A 16,875-nucleotide genomic window follows, 5' to 3' on the forward strand; every position below is an offset into this window, starting at 1 on the left:
CTTTGGTTTGTATTGAAATGCTCTGATTCTATGATCTATATCCTTAATGGTCAATGATGATGATTAAAGTGGCTTTATTTTTACTCTGCTTATGGAATAGAGTATCTAATTGACATTTATTTAGACCGTCTTTTAGCTGAGCTTCATACCACAAAAGATCCAAACTACAACTTACAGCAAATATCCAAATAAATTGAAACCAGAGAACTTCCCTATCCTCAATCTCTCTGTATAGCCTTGTCTGGGATGGACCCAAATCAATCTTTAGATTGATAATCCCTCATTTCCAATTTCTTCCTTGATCAGATTAATTAAATTGATTTTTTTAGAAACTTTCAGAGTTCGCAACGGTTTTTGGCTAATGAACTTGAACTCCCAGAATTAAATAATCTCTCTGGTCTGTCCTTGTTTGAAAGCATTGCAAACATCACACACCTAGCTCTTTAGACAAGTAACCCTACCTGCTGTTTTGTGGAACCATTAAAAAGTTGCAGCACAAAAAGAGGCCGATTGTGTCTGTTAGCTGCAAGAAGAATTAGCCACTCATTCTAATCCATTTTCCACTATCTGGTCCATGGTTTTGCAGGTTACAGCAGTTCAGGTGCAGATCCAGGTACCATTTAAAAGAAGCTAGTGAGGGTTTCTGCGTCCACTACCAAAACAGGCTGTGAATTCCAGACAACCATCACCCTCTGGCTGAAAATGGTTTTCCTTATGACCAATCTAGCCTTTCTATCAGTCACTTTAAATCTGTGTCTGCTGTTAATTCACTGCTCCACTATTGGAAGTCCAGACAGGTAGATCTACTCCATCCAGCCCCACAATAATATCCTTATCATTCTGTTGCTTTTGTTCTGTCTTTATTAAATAAATATAGGTCACCTTCTGAACTGCAATTTCTTTCTAAGTATTCTAACCAACTCTGAGGAACTAAAAGTGGCATCCAAAAGATTAAAATGATTCCGTATTAGAAACACACAATAATACATTAATGCTGGAAGATACAAAAAAATTGCAATTTAAATTCTAACAATTTAAAGTCAAAAATATATTTTCAGATACCTACCCGTTTCTTGATTTTGAGTTTCAGAAATAAACTGAGTAGCATGCTGTCTAAGAAATGAAAGAATAATTTTGGTGCCTAAATGTACTATATCCAAAGGTGGAAACTGCAGTGGACAATTCCTCAGATTAAGTGCTTTAAGAGATAGTACATTTCCTGAAAACAAAACAGTAACATGAATTTAATATCATATTCTGCAAATAATATTATTTAGTTTTCCTGGTTTATAAAGTAACTCTTATGAACAGAAATATTTTAGCACATGTTTTCTTCCCATAAAATGAAAATAGTGACATTAAAATTAATGTTTGACTCTTAAACAATTATATAATAATCCCTACCTAGTTCAATCGGTAATTCTATGAGAGGGTTTGTCTCCAACAAAAGTGTTCTAAGACATCTGAAAAATAAAATTTCCCGATTGTCTTTACTCAGTTAAAAAAAACTCTAAAATATCCTGCTATTTATATAACTCAAGTCTTTAAATTTAAGAAATGTTGCAACAATCTATAAAATAGCAGAGGTATTTAATATATAATAGAAGAGATATTTTTATTACCTCTTCCCCACGCAATTCTTTTGGCTCTCAGTTTCATAATCTCCCAAATGAAGCCTTAGGTAAAAGAGCACAGTTTGTGGAGGGTGATAGCACCTTCACTGTTGCTACAGTCTTTGTGTACTGCCATGAAGATTCAGCTTAGATGGCTTGTTCAAATCAGGCAGTACGATTTGCAGCCATAACCTCAGATTCAGGAATGAGAGGACAGTTGTGAAACTGATACAAACATAAGCCGATTCTTCCTGAAACAGTGATACAGGGATGCTTGCTGTTAGGTACGTACCTCTTGCAAAGTTACATGATACTGCAACAGAGTTGCTGCAAGTAGGGGCACTTAAACATAGAAGCATAGAAGATAGGAGCAGGAGGAGGCCAATTGGGCCTGTGCTACCATTCAACATGATCATGGCTGATCATCCAACTCAATAGCCTAATCCTGCTTTCTCCCCATAACCCTTGATCCCATTTGCCCCAAGTGCTATTTCTAGTTGCCTCTTGAATGCATCCAATGTTTTGGCATCAACTACTTCCTGTGGTAATGAATTCCACAGGCTCACCACTCTGTGGGTGAAGAAATGTCTCCTCACCTTCGTTCACAAATTCTCAGACTGTGACCCTTAGTTTTGGACACACCCATCATCGGGAAGGCCCTCCCTGCATCTACCCTGTCTAGACCTGTTAGAATTGTATATGTCTGTACGAGATCCCCACTCATTTGTCTGAACTCCAGCGAAAACAAATCTAATCTAGTCAATCATTCCTCGCATGTCAGTCTCGCCATCCCTGAAATCAGCCTGGTTAACCTTCGCTGCACTCCCTCGAACACAAGAGCATCCTTCCTCAGAAAAGGGAGACCAAAACTGCACACAATATTTTAGGTGTGGCCTCACCAAGGTCCTGTATAACTGCAACAACACATCTCTGTTCCTATACTCGAAACCTCTGGCAATGAAGGCCAACATACCATTTGCCTTCTTTACCGCCTGCTGCACCTGTATGCTTACTTTCAGTGACTGGTGCATAAAGACACCCAGGTCCCACTCCACACTCCTCTCTCCCAATTTACAGCCATTTAGGTAGTAATCTGCCTTCTTGTTTTTGCCTCCAAAGTGAATAACCTCACATTTTTCCAAATTGTATTGCATCTGCCGTTGATTTGCCCACTGACCCAACCTGTCCAGATCATGCTGGTGGATCTCTACATCCTCGTCACAGGTCACCCTCCCACCCAACTTGGTATCATCTGCAAAGTTTGAAACATTACATTTTGTTCCCTCATCCAAATCATAATGTGTATTGTGAATAGCTGGGGTTCTAGCATCGATCCATGTGGCACCCCACTACTTATTGTCTGCCAATTTGAAAAGGACTCACTAATTCCAACTCTTTGTTTTCTCTGTGCCAATCAGTTGCCTATCCATCTCAGTACACTTATTGCAATCCCATGCGCTTTAATCTTGCTCAATAATCTGTTATGTGAGAGTAAGTCAAATGCTTTCTGGAAGTCCAAATATACCACATCAACTGGGTCCCCCTTGTCAACATCTTGATAGAATTCCAACAGATTTGTCAAGCTTGATTTCCCCTTCATAAATCTATGTTGACTCTGTCTGATCCTGTGTCTGCTTTCTAAATGCTCAAGGTATTCTTAAAGTATACAAGATATACATTTTGTGTATAGAAACCATTGAGAGAAGAAAGTGAGTACACACTTCTTATTTCCACCAATCCCCCTCTGGCTAACCATTGAGTTTTACAGCACTGAAAGAGGCCCATCATGCCTATCATGTCCACACTGGTCAAACATCCATCTCTTCTAATCCCATTTTAAGGCAGTGTTTCTGGGTAAGGGGAGGAGGGGTGTTGGTTAGCTCAATTGGTTGGATAGCCAATTTTTGATGCTAACAGTGTGGGCTTTCATCCCACACTGACTCTCCTTCACAAACTCTCCCCTCATCTAAGGTGTGGTGACCCTCACCAGCATCATGAGAGAGAGCAGCTCTATGATCCAGTAGGAATATGACGACTAACTTTCAAGGGAAGATCCTACTTTTTCAGCAAAGTTTACACTTTGTGCCCTCGATGAATCTTAAGTCACTTCATTTTCACTTTGGTGGAATCTGGTTGTCATTAGAAAAGTCAACTTATGTTATCATGAATTGTCTTCTAAGGCAATTCCAAAGCCATTGAGGAGTTACCCACATTATGGATTTGGACTTGTGTGTAGGCCAGTGAGGTAAAGGATGATAGTGAACCACATGGGTTTTTACAACAATTGATGATTTATATTCTAGATTTTAAGAATTAATTTAACTTAAATTCCACCTGCTGTTGTGGTGGGATTTAAACTTGTTCTTCCATAACATGAGCCCGGATCTCTGGCTTACTGTTCCAGTGGCAATCCCCCTACATACCATCTTCCCCAACTCTCACATCAGCTCAGCATTAGCACCCCAAGTTCTGAAGGAGATAGCTGAGGAAATTCTAAAGGCACTGGTAGTGATCTGTCAGGAATCACTGGAGTCAGAGGTGGTGCGAGAGGACTGGAGAATGGCCAATATAACAACGTATTTAAGAAGGAAGGAAGGCAAAAGACAGGAAATAAAGCCTGGATAGCTTGATCTTGGTCATTGTTAAGATCTTAGAATCCATTTAGTATGAGATAACACAGCATGGTAAAATAGAGCTGAGCCAGCATGGTTTTATCAAGAAGAGGTCATGCCTGACAAATTTGTTAGAATTGTTTGAGGAGGTAATGAGCAAGTTAGACTCTTTTTTATATTTCCAGAAGACCTTTGACAAAGTACCACACAGGAGGCTGCTGAATAAAATAAGAACCCATAGTGTTAGGCCCAAAGTACTGGCACGGATGGAGGATTGGTTGACTGGCAGAAAGCAGAGAGTGGGGATAAAGGGGTCATTTTCAGGACATTCATCAGAGACTAGTGGAGTTCTGGAGGGTTTCTTGTTGATACCACAACTACTCATGTTACACACTAATGATCTGGATGAAGGAACTGAGGGCATTATTGATAAGTTTTCAGATGACACAAAGAAAGATGGAGGGACAGGCAGTGTTAAAGAAGCAGGGAGGCTGAAGAAGAACATGGATAGGTGAGGAGAGTGTGCAAAGGGGTGGCAGATGGAATACAATGTGGGAAAGTATGAGGTTATGCACTTTGGTAGGAAGAGTAGAGGCGTGGATTATTTTCTAATTGGGTGTCCTTGTTCAGGATTGTCTGAAGGGTAACGTGCAGGTTCAGTTGGCAATTAGGAAGGCAAATGCAAGTGTGCATTCAATTCTAGAGCTAGAATACAAGAGCAGAGATGTACTGCTGAGGCTCTAAAAGACTCTGGTTAGACCGCATTTGGAATATTGTGAGCAGTTTTGGGATGTGTACCTAAGGGAGGATGTTAGAGCATTTGAGGGGACCAGAGGAGATTTGCAAGAATGTGTAATGAGGAGCAGTTGAGGACTCTGAGTTTGTACTTGATGGAGTTGAGAAGGCTATGGGGGAATCCAGCTTTAACTTACAGACAAGCCTGGATACAGTGGACGTGGAGATGTCTCCATTAGTAGGAGAGACAAGCACCTGACGGCACAATCTCAGAGTGAAGGGTCACCCTTTTAGAACTGAGATGAGGAGGAATTTCTTCAGCTAGAAGGTGGTTAATCTGTGCAACTCATTGTTGCAGAAGACTGTGAAGGCCAGGTCATTGAATGTACAGAGGAACCTTGATTATCCGAATATCAGATTATCTGGCAAGATCACAAGGTCCCGATATTCAGCTAAACTATGTTATCCGGCATTCGATTAACCAAACGAAATACTCTCCGCCCGAGTCCTTCGGAAAATCGGAGTTCCTCTGTATTTAAGATAGGTAGTAAGGGGATCAAGGGTAATGGGGAGAAGGCAGAAGAATTGAGAAATATATCAGTCATGATTGAATCGTGGAGTAGACTTATTGGGCAGAATGGACTAGTTCTGCTCCTATATCTTATGGTTAGTGTCCCGTTAATGACTGTCAAGGACTGTCCCATCAATGACTTAAACATCTTCTTGGGAAAGAAGCCCATTTGCTCCAAATCATGAGATCTGAAGATCAGATTCTTTGGTACCAATTCGGTCATTTGGGCAGCATTGGATCACTTTGACATGCCTGCTGATAATTTTAGACAAACACTGCTGTTGCATATTCCCCAGCTATATTCCTTTCCTCACATTCAAGACAGGATAGGCAGCTGAGGGGTGGGGTTCCTCTCCAGTACATTTATACAAAGACTCAAGGGAATTTGGGCCAATATGTCCTTTAGGATATGAAGGATCAATTAGTTTTCGAATCCTGGATCCATACCTGTGAGTTCCAATTCTAGCAGGTAGCTTCTGCAGTCTATTCTTTCTCAAGTCCAACCACACTAACTGTGGCAGATGATCAAACAATTCGCCTGGCAACTCCTGAAGCAAGTTGCCCTCCAGATACAGATGCTGTAGGAGAGCAGAGCCATTTATACTAGGAATTATCAAAACAAGTTAAAAATGTTGACCAGTTTATGAACTTTACTACACTGCAAATGCACATAGGTTTGTCCAAAATGGATTTATAGCATGTTAAGACGGACATCTAAGCAGATAGGCAACATAAATGCAGACAAAATTATACAAAAATAAACAAATTAAATAAAATAAATTTTAAAATAGCATATAACTTTGACTGATGGCGTCAAATTTAATGGAAATTATTCCCCCTACAGAGAAGTTGGTAGGTAGTGGGGCACACTCTTACCTACAATAGAGCTTAATAGATAAATGCTTTTATCTGGCTCCTTTGCATGAAAAAGACTGCTCCAATTCTTAAAATCTATTGACGAAGTCACCTTTGGGGGCTTGTGACTACCATTAAATAGCAGATGTGATGATGACATTTAATAAGAGATAAATGGAAACATGGTTTGACACAATGCTGAAGAATGAAACTATCCTGTTGACAGGAGACAGGTCCTATTTCTAACTGAAGATTGTTGTATGAGGCAATGATTCTTAAATAGTTAATATTGAAGACAGTATTTAGCTCTATCCAAACTGCTAATGTCATAAAAACTTGGTTGAGGAGAGGCAGAACAGCTCTGGATCTCAGAGGAGACAGATCTATCTGTCTGAGTTTTACTACATGGAAAGTAGCCCATTAGCCCATCATGTTTACACCAGTCATCAAGCACCTATCAGCTCTGTCCCATTTTCAGATGGCCCATATTCTTCGATGCTGTGGCACATCAAGTGATCATTTAAAATCTTTTTAAAACATTGTGATGGTTTCCACCTCTATCAACATTTCAGGAAGAGTTCCAGATGCCCACTGCCCTCTGAGTAAAATAAATCTTCTGGAAATCTCCTCTAAACCTGTTTACCTTATATCTATGCCCTCTGCTATTGATCCTTCTATTAAGGGGAAAAAATTATTCTCATTTACAGTATCTATGTCCCTCATAGCTTTGTCCACTTCAGTCAGGTCCCTCCTTTAGTCTTATTTGCTCCAATGAAAACAACTTTGCCTATCACTTCAAAACCGCCTTGCTTCAGCCCAGGCAAAATCCTGGTGAATTTCCTTTGCACCGCGTCCACTGCAATCACAACCTTTCTATAATGTTGGGAGTAGAACTGCACACACTAGTCCATCCATGGCCTATCTCATATTCAGCTCTATTATATCCTCCCTGCTCTTGTATTCAATGCCTCAACTGATGAAGACAAGTATCCTATATGTTTTCTTAACCACCTTATATAACTGTCCTGGTGTATTCAGGGATCTGTGGACATGAACATAAAAGTCCCTCTGCTCTTTTGTACTTCTTAGGGTCTGACCATTCATCATGCACTCCCTTGCCTTATTGGTCCAAGCAAAATGCATCAACTCATACTTTGAAGGATTAAGTTCCAATTTGCCATGGTTCAGCCCATTTGACAGCCAATCTACATCTTCATGTAGTAGAAGGCTTTTCTCCTTACTACTTACAATATCAATTTTCATGTCTGCAAACTTACTGATCAAATCTCCTACATTTATGTCTAGATCATTAATATGTACTACAAACAGCAAGGGACACAGCGCCAAACCCTATGGTATGTCATTGAGTACAGGCTTCAGTCACAAAAACAACCTTTGAACATCACCCTCTGCCTCCTACCAAGAAACCAACTTTGGATCCATTTTGCTGAAAATGTGTTGCTGGAAAAGCGCAGCAGGTCAGGCAGCATCCAAGGAGCAGGAGAATCGACGTTTCGGGCATGAGCCCTTCTTCATAGTCCCACAACCCTGCAACGCCCGTTTCTACCTCCTGCCCAAAATCCACAAACTTGACGGCCCCGGCTGACCCATTGTCTCAGCCTGCTCCTGCCCCACCGAACTCATCTCTGCACACCTCGACACGGTCCTGTCCCCCTTATTTCAAGAACTCCCAACCTACATTCGGGACACCACCCACACCCTCTACCTTCTCCATGATTTTCGCTTTCCCGGTCCCCAATGCCTTATCTTCACCATGGACATCCAGTCCCTGTACACCTCCATCCCCCATCACGAAGGACTCAAAGCCCTCCGCTTCTTCCTTTCCCGCCGTACCAACCAGTACCCTTTCACTGACACCCTCCTTCGACTGACTGAACTGGTCCTCACTCTGAACAACTTCTCTTTCCAATCCTCCCACGATTCCTGAAGAAGGGCTCATGCCCGAAATGTCGATTCTCCTGCTCCTTGGATGCTGCCTGACCTGCTGCGCTTTTCCAGCAACACATTTTCAGCTCTGATCTCCAGCATCTGCAGTCCTCACTTTCTCCTTGGATCCAATTTGCCCAAATTACCCTGGATCCCATTGGCTCTTAGCTTCTTGGCCATTCTCCCATGCAGAAGCTTGTCAAAATCCTTACTGATGAGCATGTAAACTATATCCACTGTACTGCCCTCATCTACACATCTAGTCACCTCCTCAAAAAACTCAAACTTGTCAGATAGATTCTCCTCCTGACAAGGACATGTTGACTATCCTTAATTAGTCCTTATCTCTCCAATTGGTGATTAAATCTGTAGCTTGGACTATTTTATAATAATTTTCCTACCACTGACATTAGACGCACAGGCCTATGGTTCCTTGGTCTGGTTTATCCCTATCACCTTTTTTGATCACATTAGCTGTACTCCAATACTCTGACATATCTTCAGTGTCCAGATAGGATTTGGAAATTAATGCCAGGACTCCTACAATCTCCTTGCTTGCCTCCCATATATCTCACCTGGGCTTTGGGACTTATCCAGTTTTAAGTATACTGAAACCTCTAATACCGCCTTCAACTCAATTGTAATTTGTTCAAGTACATCACAGTCTCTTTTCCTAACTTCTATACCTACATTGTTCTTCTCTATTATGAATTATTTGAAACATCACCTATGGCTGCCAACTCCATCCACAGCTTACCATTCACCAAAGATCCTCACAGCACCTTCCAAACTCACGACCACTTCCATCTAGAAGGACAAGAGCAGCAGGTACATGGGAACACCATCACCTGTAAGTTCCCCACCAAGTCACTCACCATCCTGAATTGAAAATATATCACTGTTCCTTCAGTGTTGCTGGGTCAAAATCCTGAAATTCCCTCCCTAATGGCACTGTGGGTCAACCTGCAGCAGGTGGACTGCAGCGGTTCAAGAAGGCAGCTCATCACCATTTTCTCAAGGGCAATTAGAGCAATAAATGTTGACCCAGACAGCAATGCCCATGTCCTATGAATGAATAAAAAAAAAAAATCCATATTGGAATTCCATAAATAAGTCTCCTGGTTATCCTCTTGTCCCTAATTAACTTCTGAAATACTTTTGGATTTTCATTTATTTTCTTTACAATTCTAAGTTCTGAGTAATTTGTAACTAGAAAGGCAGTCAGTTAGCTCAGGTAGACATGGTGGTGAAGGCAGCATTTGTCATGCTTGCCTTAATTGGTCAGACCATTGAGTACAGGAACTGGGATGTCAGATTGTGGCAATACAGGACATTGGTGGGGCCACTTTTAGAGTACTATGTATAGTTCTGGTCACCTTGCTATAAGAAGAATATTATTAAATTGGAAAGGGTGCAAAGTGTTACCAAGACTGGAGCATTTGAGTTATAATTAGAGGTTGAGTAGGCTGGGACTTCCCTCTCCAGAGTGTAGGAGTGTGAGGGGTGGCCGTATGGAGGTTTACAAAATCATGACAGGCATAGATAAGATCTTTTCACTAGGTTGGGGAATTTAAAACATGATGGCATAGTTTTAAGGTGAGAGAGTAAAGATTTAAGAGAGACCCAAGACGCAACTTTTTTGGCACAGAGGGTGGCACATATAGAGGGACCTCGATTATCTGAACGTCACGGATGGGGAGTAATTTTTCAGATAATCAAAATTCGGATAATCGAACGCCAGACAACACAGTTTAGCCAAGCATTGGGAACTTGCGATCTTGCTGGATAATCCAAATTCAGATAATCAAATGCCGGATAATCAAGGTTCCTCTGCACATGGAATAAGTTGCCAGAGAAAGTGGTAGATGCAGGTTCAGTTTTAACATTTACAAGATATTTGGAACTGGTACATGATTAGGAAAGGTTTACAATGATATGTACCAAACGCAGGCAAACGGGACTAGTTTTGTTTAGAAATCTTGGTCAGCATGGACTACTTGGACTGAAGGGTCTGTTTCCATGCTGTTTGACTCTAATGACTCTATGAGTTGGTTAGATGGCTGGTTTGCAATGCTGAGTGATGCTAACAGCTTGGGTGCAATCTCCACACCAGCTAAAGTTACAATGAAGGATTCTCCTTCTCAATCTCTCTCCTTGCCTGAGGCATGGTGACTCAAGTGTTAAAACACCACCAGTCATCTCTCTCTAATGAGAAAGCAACCGTATAGTCAGGTATGACCATGGCGACTTTACTATTTACTTAAGCATCCCTTCTTATTTTCTTATTAAATTCTGTACATTCTTCACGATCCAGGATTCTCTGGTGTTTTTGGTCCCACTCTTCACCTGTACAGGTACATGATGACCTGCACTTTCACTATTTCCTTTTTGATGCTGTCCGATGTAGGTTCTCCTACAAGTAGCTGTTCACAGAACCTCTCTTACTGGCCTTGCTCCAACTCATAACCTTTATTTCTGAACCATTCTTGTCCTTTTCCATGACTAACTTAAATCTTTCTGAATTACAGTCACGATCACCCGCAATGCTTTCCTCATGACACTTCTACTATTTGCCTGGCTTTATTCTCTAAAATTAGATACAGCTCTGTTGTAGGACTTCCTGCATGCTCTCTTAAAAAGCATTAAAAGGTATTACCAGCCTCCGATGTCTATCCCAGCTAATATTGGGAAGTTAAAATTCCCTATTATTACTACCCTATTACTTTTAGAATACTCTGAAATTATTTACCCTTCCACATCTTCCTGACAGTTTGGTGTCTATAGTACATGCACAACAATGGTCTCATTTTTGTTTTTAAGTGTTATCCATATTGCCTCAATTGAAGAGTCTTCTGTGATATCATCCCTCTTTATTGCAGTAATTGACTCTGTCATCAATATTGCATCCCAATTCCTCTTTTACAGCCTTCATTGTCTTGCCTGAAAACAATACATCCCAGAATAATGAGCTCCCTCAACCACATCGCCACAATAGCAAAGGCGTCACATGTGTTAACTCATTTACCTAATTCTTAAGACTCCTAGTGTTAAAAGAAACACCGTTCAAACTGGCCATTCTCCCTTATGTCACAGACTAATTTGGCTTTTCTTCCACATTTGTCTGTTGACTACTCACTATTGTACCTTCACTGTATATCCCATTCCCCTGTCAAATTGTATAAACTACGCACGAACAACACCAGCAAAGCAGCCATCCCCACAGGATTCTAGCCCCATTGCAGTTCAGGTACAACACGCCAGACTTGTAAAACCCCCAACAACTATTGAAAGCTAAACTAAAACCCTGTTTTTGAGGGAGCCTGACTCCACCCATTCAGGCTGCTTCTATTGTTCCAACTTTTAAAAAAAGCCCAAGGCCTCATAAGATGTTTACCTTATTGGCTTGGAACAGACTGCTCACTACCTCTGTCTCAATCTCTCTTCATTAAAAAAAAAGACAGGACAGAAAAGCATATAATTTTCTACCTCGGCACTTTATAACCTCAGGACTCAACATTGAGTTCAACAACTTCATATCGTAAATACTGTCCTCTATTTTGACAGCCACCACCCCATGTGTTGCTTTGCTCTCAAACCTATTTTCTGCTATTAATTTGTATTCTATATCTACCTCTTAAAGTCATATGTCATCACACTGGGATTTCCCTGACTACCAGTCTAACCTTCCTTCCCTGACTGCACTTCCTCAAGTGGGATGGTGATCATATCAAAAAAACATATTATCCACCTAGCTCTTAGCTTCATGGATTCACTGTAGTGCTTGCAACTGACACTCATGCTCCAAAACACTTTGCTCAAGTGGGTCAAATTGATGGCAATTCCTCAAGGCCATGCAGCAGCGAGGATTGATTCCCCTGCCATACCTTTAGTTGAAAAAAACTCTTACGTAGAATCATAGAATTCTCTACAGTGTGGAAACAGGCCCTTCAGCCCAACAAGTCCACAACAATCCTCCGAAGAGTAACTCGCCCAGGCCCGTTTCCTCCTACCGTACATTTACCCCCAACTAATGCACCTTAACTACACGTACCATAAGACAAACAGAAAAATAATTAGGTTTTCTTTTTTAAAAATAAGCTAAATCTCTTTCCTTTCCTTAATGCAAGTATAAAGTGGATGAAACAACTCAGCCATTACCCACCATTTAGCTTACTGTTTTGTGCCAATGTCAATTTTGTCTGCTGTTCTGAATCCTATTTGGGGTCCTGTTGGGGTTTAGTTGCTGCAAATGAGTTCAATCTGGGCTTCGACTCTCAAGCTTTTATTGAGGAGCTCTACTGCCACTGTTTACCCCCAGATTTGCTCTGCTTCAACTGGTTCCCCTTCAAGTCAGAGGAGACTATAGTCTAGAAAATCATATTCTTTTTACATCCCAGCTCTCACTCAGGTCCACTCTCCCAGTCTGCTTCACAATGATTCTAACCACATTCCTCCCAGTCCCTACCAAGTATTCTAATTGTCTTCATAACAATATCTATCAAATTAAACAATTTGCACTTAGTTACTCATCACATCCAACATCTCTTCCTTCCTATGATGCAATCACAGAAAATGCTCCGTTACCTCCTCCTTTTCACTGTCCAAAGTTCTAAACACATAGCATCATCATCACAGAGATAGACAGCATGGAAACAGACCCTTCAGTCCAACTTATCCATGCTGACCACATCTTGTGAAGCAATTTACTTGTACTGTATTCACTGCTTACAATGCAGTTTCCTCTGCATTGACAACTTTGTGAAACACCTCAGCTCTGTCCATAAGAATGACCACTGACAATTTCAATATAGCATCTTGCCCTCATACCAATATTTCTGTCCTAGGTCTGGTGCAGCGTTCTTGCAAAGTCGGATGAAAAGATTCTCATTTTCTGCTTCAGCACTTTACAACCTCAGGACTCAACACTGAGTTCAACAACTTCAGATCAGGAATACTGTCCTTCATTTTGATGACCACTACCCCGTGTCTTGTTTTGCTCTCAAACCTATTTTCCATTACTAACATCCATTCTATATCCCTCCTCTAGCACCAGTAATACTCGCTTTGCCTTTTGTTCTAGGGCACTTTCACCACCTATTCCACTTACAACTCCCTCTTTGTCTAGAGCACAAACCCATCATTTTGCAATCCTTTCAGCTCCAAACGGATCATAATGGACCCAAAATGTTACCTTGGTTTCTCTCTCTACAGAAGCTACCAGCCCTGCTGAATTTCTCTGGCATATTCTATTTCATTGCATGTATCAGGAAGAATATCCACAAAGTACAACTGCACCCTTTTTCTTTAAAAGGAGTAAGCAAGTTCAGATTTTTTCTAACATTCATTCCAAGGCTTACTCTACTGATCCTAAAGGACTGAGTCTCCTGGAGGCAACAGGAGTCCCAGTGGCTTTATGTCAAAGATCCTTTCCATGCTGTCATCCTTCACTGTCTTGGGTCCATGTTCATATTCCATCACCAACCCACCTGTCCATTTTTTTTCCTCCACTTCTCTCAGCAACGTTAATTCAAAATTCTGCTTTCCTCCTTTGTTTGATGCCCAAGACACTCCCATTATTCACAACTAAGATTTGGGTAGATGTATTGAATTGCATTCCGTGTGAAGTTAATTACAGGTTAAAGATTACCTTGACAGCTAAGGGACTCTTGTGGCACAGTGGTAATGTTCCCTATCTCTCAGCCAGGAAGAACCTGGGTTCCTGTTCAAGAAGTGCGCAATAATATCCCCAAACAAGTTGATCAGGAAAATATATGCATTACCTGCTACGGTAAGTAAACCACGCCTGCAGCTGAAGTACAGAAGGACATGTTTACTAGCTGCCATAGAGTCATCTAGCACAGAAACAGACCCTTCAGTGCAATCAATCCACGCCGAACATAATCTCAAACTAAACTAGTCCCACCTGTTTAATCCTGGCCCATATCCCTCCAAACCTTTCCTATTCAGGTACAGTCAGTTCTGTTATAACGTGGTAATTCTTGTGCAACCCTGTGTTACAAGAAAGTTGTGTAATAGCAGCATCATTTAAACTAACAGAGCTGGAATCACGTTAAAACCAAGATACACTTTAAAACTTTGTGCTTTAAAAAGTGTCTCCAATTCATCAATCATATTATAGCAAATTTGTGTTAACAAAACGTGTGTTATAGCAGAATGACCTGTACTTATCTACATGCCTTTTAAATGTTTCAACTCTGCCTGCATCCAGCACTTCCTCAGGAAGTTAATTCAACATGCGAACCACCCCCTGTGTAAAGCATTTGCCCCCATGTCTTTTTAAAAAATCTCTCCCCTCTCACCTTAAAATTATGCCCCCCGAGTTTTAGAATTCCTCATCCTAGGAAAAGACATCTATCATTAACCTTATCTATATACACCTCACGATTTTATAAACCTTGATAAGGTCACTTCTCAACCACCCTCCAGTGAAAGAAATGTCATGTCGTTCTTTATAACTCAAACCTTACATATTCAGCAACTGTGTGGTAAATCTCATCTGAACCCTCTCCTATCCTTTCTATAATAGGGTGACCAGAACTGGACATAATACTCCAGAAGAGGCCTCACCAATGTCCTGTATCACCTTAGCCTTCCCTAGTCAGCTATGAATCAAGCAAAAAAGGGGAGGAAAGTACTTATAGCTGTGCAAATAAAGAGATTTTTGATTAAACATTGTATTTCCTTGAGGTTGTACAACAATTGGAACAATATTCCTGTTGGTAATATCAGGGAGTGACATAATTTTAAATGGCGAATGCAGGGCAAGGCTAAATGAATGGAACTAATTGCAAGGATAAAGTTAGAGTGAAAGCAGTTGACAAATATTACAAATTTTGGCCATTAAGACTATTCGCAGATGACGTATATTTACACTTCCAAAACTCAATCCTACTTCATATATCATGCACATAGTTGACAAGTTTTGTCACATCATAAATCTGTTAAATTTAGGAGATTCCAACCAGATTTCACTGAGTAATACAGCATAGATTTTCAATCGGATCTTATAGTATTTCCCCCAGTGCTTCCTGGGTTATTTTGGAACCTCAATCACTGAATACCTGGGTCCGAACTTTTATCAGGCTGCTGGATCAATATTCCTGATATGCATCCTGCCCCACTAGCTAGAAGAAGCAGTGCTCCGAAAGCTTGTGCTTGCAAATAGACTTGTTGGACTAAATCTTAGGTGTGATTTTTAAACTTTGTCTACTCCCAGTCCAATACAGGCACCTCCACATCATGGTTCAATGTGCACTGACCTAAACATACGATCATATTCAGCAGAAACATGCCTTGCTTAAAATGGCGTTTCCTCCTACTGTTTAGATGAATTATAATGGAGATAAATTGAGAAATGAGGACATTTGGAGAAGGGAAACTTGTTCGATGTTCGAAAGGAAACAACAATTAGTTGGAGCTCTTCTCTAAACTTAGCTTTATAGCGTTAGAATAAAAGTGCAAAGGAACAATAAAGTGCAGAACAAACAAATTGGCGATGGAAAAGAGAGAAACCAATTTACCTCGATACATCTTGGCATGTCACACCTGAGGCAGGTGAGGTCTTTCCTGCAAAGATCAAGTGACTTGTCACTGCACCAGACATCGTGTAGCTCTCCACTTGCCGCCTCGCCATAATCCGTTACGGGGGTGCAGAAGTGCCGAGTTTCAGGTATTCTCCCGGAGCCGGAGCGGACGACAGGCTGCTCCAGGCTCGTATTCATGGGGCGCTACACCAATGAAACTGAAGCAATCCAACGCGCTCACCCCATATGAGAGTTTTAGTTAGCGCAGGCTATTGACTTGACCAAACAGAACATAGGGAATAAAGGGAAAGCGATTTCTGGGTCTTAAGATAACAAAAATCTCCGGAATGGTGGGGGGATTTTACTTTGGATTTTACTGAAGTCAGTTTTGAAACAGAAAAAAGCCGCAGTCAATGGAAAAGAAATGCTACTATTTAGTCGGTTCCGGGAGCAATAGACATATCCCTCCCTCCTGCAACCTCCCCTCCTTTCAATGTTGCAGCAAAGCCCCAGTCACCATGGAGATTCCTGTAACGTTGTCGCTGTCAGCTCTCCTGCAACCAGCCGCTGAACACCACCTCTGAATGACATGGAGACTGGCCCCATACAGACACACATTGTGGAAATATCAGGGAACACTGACCACAGCGTGTTTCTCTATCCCCCCGGAGGCACCTCAACCTGTTCCCCCACCTCTTATAACATCACAATCACGGCTGTGCAGCCACCGCAGCGCCTTGCATTTAGGTAGCGCCTCTAAGCAAGTGAAACGTTCGCGGGGACGTTTTCAGAGGAAAGTCCGAGAGCGAGCCACAGGAGGAGAAAATTAAGCCAGCTGGCCAAAGTTTTAGGGATTGTCTTGAAGGAGGGAATTCCAAGGCTTGGCGCCTCGTCACCGGAACACAAGGCCTCTGATGGGGTCTCAACTTAAAGAGGGAAGACACGAGGTCAGAATTAAGTCCGTACAGGCATCATAGATGGCTGTGGAGATTACACCG

The 16,875-nt window shown here is 41.4% G+C and overlaps 1 protein-coding gene across 2 annotated transcripts in view; it reads right to left on the reverse strand.

Annotated features, from left to right (window-relative positions):
- LOC122539419 (uncharacterized) overlaps nt 1-16,334 on the reverse strand; it is a 48,046-nt gene extending 31,712 nt beyond the window's left edge. Inside the window, exons 1-4 of one of the 2 annotated variants that reach the window (XM_043674237.2) lie at nt 15,875-16,334; nt 5,979-6,109; nt 1,405-1,463; nt 1,067-1,219 (exon numbers count right to left, since the gene is read on the reverse strand). In XM_043674237.2, the coding sequence (XP_043530172.2) occupies nt 1,067-1,219; nt 1,405-1,463; nt 5,979-6,109; nt 15,875-16,075 (544 nt within the window). In that variant the 5' untranslated portion in view covers nt 16,076-16,334. The remainder of the gene's footprint in view (nt 1-1,066; nt 1,220-1,404; nt 1,464-5,978; nt 6,110-15,874) is intronic. The other variant, XM_043674239.2, reaches the window with a different exon arrangement.
- Between the last annotated feature and the right edge of the window lie 541 nt (nt 16,335-16,875).

The sequence above is a fragment of the Chiloscyllium plagiosum genome, unplaced genomic scaffold, assembly GCF_037043375.1.
Source record: "Chiloscyllium plagiosum isolate Xiang-an unplaced genomic scaffold, Cpla_swu_hap1 HiC_scaffold_36, whole genome shotgun sequence".
NCBI classification, from domain to species: domain Eukaryota; kingdom Metazoa; phylum Chordata; class Chondrichthyes; order Orectolobiformes; family Hemiscylliidae; genus Chiloscyllium; species Chiloscyllium plagiosum.